This window comes from Marmota marmota, unplaced genomic scaffold (assembly GCF_001458135.2).
Source record: "Marmota marmota marmota unplaced genomic scaffold, marMar, whole genome shotgun sequence".
NCBI classification, from domain to species: domain Eukaryota; kingdom Metazoa; phylum Chordata; class Mammalia; order Rodentia; family Sciuridae; genus Marmota; species Marmota marmota.
Window position 1 is genome coordinate 1,511,272 of NW_026000255.1, and position 5,494 is coordinate 1,516,765.

At 39.1% G+C, this 5,494-nt stretch overlaps 1 protein-coding gene across 1 annotated transcript; it reads right to left on the reverse strand.

The window, feature by feature from the left end:
- Positions 1 to 3,125: 3,125 nt before the first annotated feature.
- On the reverse strand, positions 3,126 to 4,539 carry Foxr2 (forkhead box R2). Its single transcript, XM_015506627.2, has one exon. The coding sequence runs from the start codon at positions 4,537 to 4,539 to the stop codon at positions 3,589 to 3,591; it is 951 nt and encodes a 316-aa protein (XP_015362113.1). The 3' UTR covers positions 3,126 to 3,588.
- Positions 4,540 to 5,494: the final 955 nt, after the last annotated feature.

Here is a 5,494-nt window from a genome sequence, read left to right on the forward strand (position 1 = left end):
CTGGTGTGAGTTCGGGAATAAAGAGTTGCTGTTTGAATCTACAAGCTGTGTGGTGGCTCGTGATTTTGTGCCCAGCCAGACTGCGGCAACCTTTCATGTCTCCTCATTCCTTCTTGAAATCCACACCAACCCTGCTGCCCCTCCTGAACCTTACTCTGTCATTTCAGACCCCAAATCTGCTCCTACAGCCATTTGAGACTCCAACTCCATGGTCCCAGCACATGCCAGCCCAATGGCCCTATGAGTTGCTGTTGCCCTGTCCACTGCCTCCCTAAAGAAGTGAGTATTAAAGAACCTGAAAAGTGAGCTCAAATCCATAGAAGAATCTTGCTTTGGCAGAGTATCATAACAGTTACCTGGGTAAGGGTGATGGGCGACTAGAGGGCAAAAGTTTGTTTGTTTGTTTGTTTTTAATTACTAAAACTGACAAGGAAATTGGAGAAAAGGAGCTGCCTGATTTCAAAGCTCCTTCAAACTCCCCACATACAGCGTTTTGAAGCATACTTGGTAGCAGAGATAATGTTCAAAACCAATTTGCCTGATGATACAGAATTGTGGGATTCAGAAGACATAACTAAGTTTAACAGAAATCCTTATACAGGGAGTTCATAACCCACTTGAATCAAAGTGTGAAATATGATATATCAAGAACTATGTAATGTTTTGAACAACCAACAATAAAAATTAAAAAAAACCCAGAATTTGGCCATGGATTAAAAAAAAAAAGAAATCCTTATACAGTTACAGTGAAAGAGAATGAAATCTCTTACTAGGAGAAAAGAGGCATGAAAATGTGTTACTTAACTGACTTATCCAGGGGAGTTCTCAAATTGATGTTACAAATGCCAACCCCAGTGTGGGATCAATGGATAATAATATTAGTTTAAAACATAATTCTATGCCAAGCATATTATTATTTTTTCATTCTGCTTAACCTTTTTTTTTATTTTTTTAATATTTATTTTTTAGTATTTGGCAGACACAACATCTTTGTCTGTATGTGGTGCTGAGAATCGAACCCAGGCCGCACGCATGCCAGGCGAGCGCGCTACCGCTTGAGCCACATCCCCAGCCCCTCTGCTTAACCTTTATAAAGGTCCAAATAAATGCAGGATTTTAAAAAACACAAACTCACTGACAAGAATGCCAGTGCAAGCAAAAGACTATCAGCTATATACCATTCTGCCAATCTTCAAAGTAATTACTGAGATTTACAAAGATTTTATTCATGTGGTGAGTGGTGAATATGTTCCCTTCTACAATCTGTTTTGAAGCTTCCAATGGAAAGATTAGTAATGCCAGAGCAAGCAATGGTGTCATCAATGAATGAGGAAGAGCTATAAAAAACTGTAGTTTTACAGTATCCTAGTGAGGATAGTGGAAAGAAGGAAAAGCAGGAGCAAAAACTTCCTCCAAAGGAAGACTGTCCTTCACTTGAATTATCAGAGATGACTGGAAGAAATGATCCAATGACTGCTTTTTCCAAGCAACAAGAGCAAAAAGAAGAATGGTGGAAAAAAAAAAAAAAAAACTAAACAAAGGGATTCAATGCTCAAAGTTGTGAAGCTGCAGCAGAAAAATTCAGGTTCAGTTCTGAAAATGAAAGTTTGACTTCTTTGGAAAGTTTACAGAGTAGATATATTAGAAACATGGTTTGCTATAAATAAATATAGTTTCATTAATTTCAGAATAGTCTCTTTTTTCTTTTTTTATTTGTTATTTTTAGGCTTTTTCTTATAAGTTAATTTGGGAAGAAAATGATCAGCAAACATTGACTACTTGTAAACACAGTAAGTTTATTAATCCCAAAGCATTCTATAAATTTGGACAGAACAACTATGATACAGATGTAGCATTTATAATTATGCTTTTGAAAGAATTGTTTGAATATCTTGCTTTTGAAATACAACCTAAATGGTTGCATATCAGCTACAGTAAATCATTAGAAATGTAATCAGTCAATTGTTTAAATATTGAATTGTTTTTGTATTTAACAGACATTTTTGTATCCCCATTATTGAAACTTTTGCAACTAAATGGAAACTTAAAATCAATTTTCTAGATTTTAGTTAGTATATATTTGTTTAATAATAAATAAACATAGAAAACAAAGTCATTTTTATTTTTTACAAAAGCTTATTTGTACAAAAATATAAATTTTGAAATTAGAAAACCAAATACTGAAACATTTGTTTTGTTTTTGTTCTTTTGTAACACATCACTCATATCTCTTGATTCCCCAAAGCCCACGAAGAAAGTCTAAACACCCAAGTGGTACATAAAATGTCTTGTGGCTACTTTTCTTACAGCCATTCTTGGCCTTAATGTAACTAAACTGCACTGAACTTATTCCCCCAAACACCCCATTCACTTTGTTAACACTATTGCCCCTGTAATGTCCTTTCTCCTGTTCATCTGCTCAACAAATCCCTATTTATTCTTGGAAACTAGCTCAAAAAATGTTTTCTTTTTGATGCTTTTTATGTTTCCCAGGAACAATCTCTCATCTCCATGACAACTTCACGTTTCATCACATCTACATAAGAATTATCTATCTCCCACTAATATTTATCATTTTTTTAATCCTTAGCACCTAAGGTGGACCTTGACATATTGGCATTTTCTCAATGTAGGTTTGGTGAATGAAAGAATGAGGAAACCAAGCGTTGCCATCAAAAAGCTTGGGAGTTAATACAGCAGCAATTCAAGGTTTTTCAATATTCAAACAAAAAGTAGCTGCTTGCAATTAGTTGTCAGTACTGGAACTGGATGAAAATAGAACAAGGATGAGCAGACCAAGACCAGAAAGAGAAAAGTAAGGATCTGAAGAATAAAATGGCTCACTTAAAAAGTGACTAAACGTTAGGCCCAATTCTTTTTATATGTATAGAAATCTTCATGAGGTACTCAAGGTTGCCCACAGTCTGGGTCCATCATATATTTTACACTTTATAGGCCACCATTTTCTTTCATGTGTGAGCATACAGTGACTCTGGGACCTGACCATGAAAACTGTATCAAAAGTCACAAGATTTTAAACTTTGGGGCTTTAGTGTAGGGATAGGTGAAGGAAGACATCCAAAAGGTCAGAAGTCTCTCAGGCATTTCTCGAAACTTCTGTTGGTGCATTGTTTGATGTAGTATATCGCGTCTAGAGAGCTCAGCAGTAGGCCTGCCAGAAGTACTGGAAAAAGGGGCATAGATATCTCACTGATCAGAGATCAGACTTAGAGAAACCTCAGCTTTCTGAAACAGCTCTGAACAGGGAAGTAAACAGAATTCCTTTCTCCCACAAAAATATTCCCTTCTTTCCTTAGCTTCCATGCCATTGTTTCTGGGATTTCCTGCCTCTATTCAAGGTATAGAACAACTGCCACTACCCTGATGAAATCTTCAATGATTTCCCACCTAGACTGAAGTCCCACCTCCTCTGAACCTACCTCTCACCTTATTTAACACCAGATTTGTAATACTAGCTAAAGACCAACTTGGCAATCAGGCAGGGTAGGCTGAGGGATTAATAAAGGGTCAATCAGAACATGGGTAGGCACAGAAAGGAGGGCAGTGTTCCAGAAAGGGAGCAGTTGTTCAAAGGTCAAAGAGGGAGGGCATCAAATCTGGTTGGCTCATGCACTGTTGGATGCTCTCTCTTCGAGCAAAGGCTAAGAGACGAGTATTCTCCTTAAAGTGGCGGTGTCCTTCCTTGGTGAGCCTCCAGAGGCAAGAGCGAGGTTTTGCATCAGCCTCATCCTGAACAGTGACTGGCACCTTTTCAAAGCTGCCTAGGAAGCAGAGGTTGTGGCGAATGGTGTTTTTCCAGCCATCTGGAGCTGTCCAGAAAAAGGGGAAATGCTGTCGAGTGAAATTGTAGATCTGTTGCACATTAAGACCACACGGAGGGCTGTTTCTTAATGCTAGGGCAATGAGATGGCTATAATTGAGTGGGGGCCGTGGCCAGGATTTCCTTTCCTGGTTGTTAGCTTGCCACAGCTTTGGCTTCTGGAAGCAGTCTCTTTTGTTAAGGACCATGAGGGCCTCAGAAGACTTGTCCTTTTGTTCCTCAGCTTCCTCTTCTGTGAGCTCACAGTCACTTGGGGAAGAGAGGAGGTGCTTCTGTTGGGGAGACTGCTCATTGGAGGAAAGTGGCAGGGACTCCAACACTCCCTGAGCCTCTGAGAAGTTAGACTCTTCATCTTTTGTGGGTGCCTGAGGGGAAGAAGCCATGCTTATCAGATCCTTACTATTGGGCTTTGGGGCCTCCTGGCTGCTGAGAGGGCACACAATGTTGGGGTTTACCCACATCCACAAGTTGGGTTCAGACTGAGGAGCATCTTCATCAGGACCAGGTTTCCACTCCTGGGGTACTTCTGGGGGCTTCATTACTCGTATTTTGTATTTAGCAAGGTTCTGCTCAGCTAAAGGGCTCTGGTCTGTGGTACAAGGCAAGAAGAACTCATTCCCCATGTCCCAGTCCAGAAGTCCTGGAACATGTCCATGAAGACTGTACCAGAAGTCAGGATTTTTTAGCTTTAGGTCCATCTTTAGTGTAGAAATAGGTGGAGGAAGAACTGCCGAATGGACATAGGTCTCTCAGGCACGTCTCAAAACTTTGGTTGGGGCACTGATGTGTCTTTCTTATCCAGGGAGTTTATGAGTGGGCCTTCCAGAAGTACTGGAAAAAGGGATACCAATGCCTCACTCATCAGTGGTCAGACTTGGAGAAACCTCAGCTTTCTGGAACAGAGATTAACACAGGGAAATAATTTAAAAGAACATCTTAACAGGAAAAAGACCCAAGTGTATTTCCCGAGCTTTCACTGGAAGCAGGAGTTCCCCAAAGGCAGACCAAGAAACTTTGAATTATATGAAAACTAGGGTAGCTTGCATATCAGGTGATTATTTGGCCTATCTTCCAACTCTTGCTGGATTCATTTAATAAAAGGACAGATACAAGTAAAAGTCATTTCATTTTTTAAAGTATCTTTGAATTTTTTCAAATGTTTTTACATAAATGACCTCAGTAAATTTTTCTGACAGACCTGTAAACTAACATAATTTGTATTCCTATAGGTATGAGAACAGATATTTACAGGATATTTTGGAACAAATACCTAAATAGGTAGGACCACAGCCTGGTTTTCTTATCCTTTCATGATACCCATTGCCTGCTGATCACATTCAACATAAAATAGGCAGCGATATATGTAACCTGAGTTTTAGAATACAATGGTAACTATCAGAAGATAGCCCCTATTAGTCTCAAACCCATGCTAGAACCCAACCTTGTTGTTATCTTCAATCATCTACTGAGAAACAATTGGTTTCCCTTTCTCCAGATTACCTTCTCAGGAAATGAGTTTTGAAATATACTTTGAAGATAGCAGGTTCAATGGTTAGCCATGCCATGCAAGGTCCTGGAAGCTCCAGAGCTCATCTTTCTAGTATGTTTATGCCAAATAAATTTTTTAAGAAACAAGATGAGAAGGTTTCATTT

What these genes read in the sequence shown, in the direction of transcription:
- Foxr2 (XM_015506627.2), bottom strand. Translation starts at nt 4,539, where the DNA reads ATGGACCTAAAGCTAAAAAATCCTGACTTCTGGTACAGTCTTCATGGA.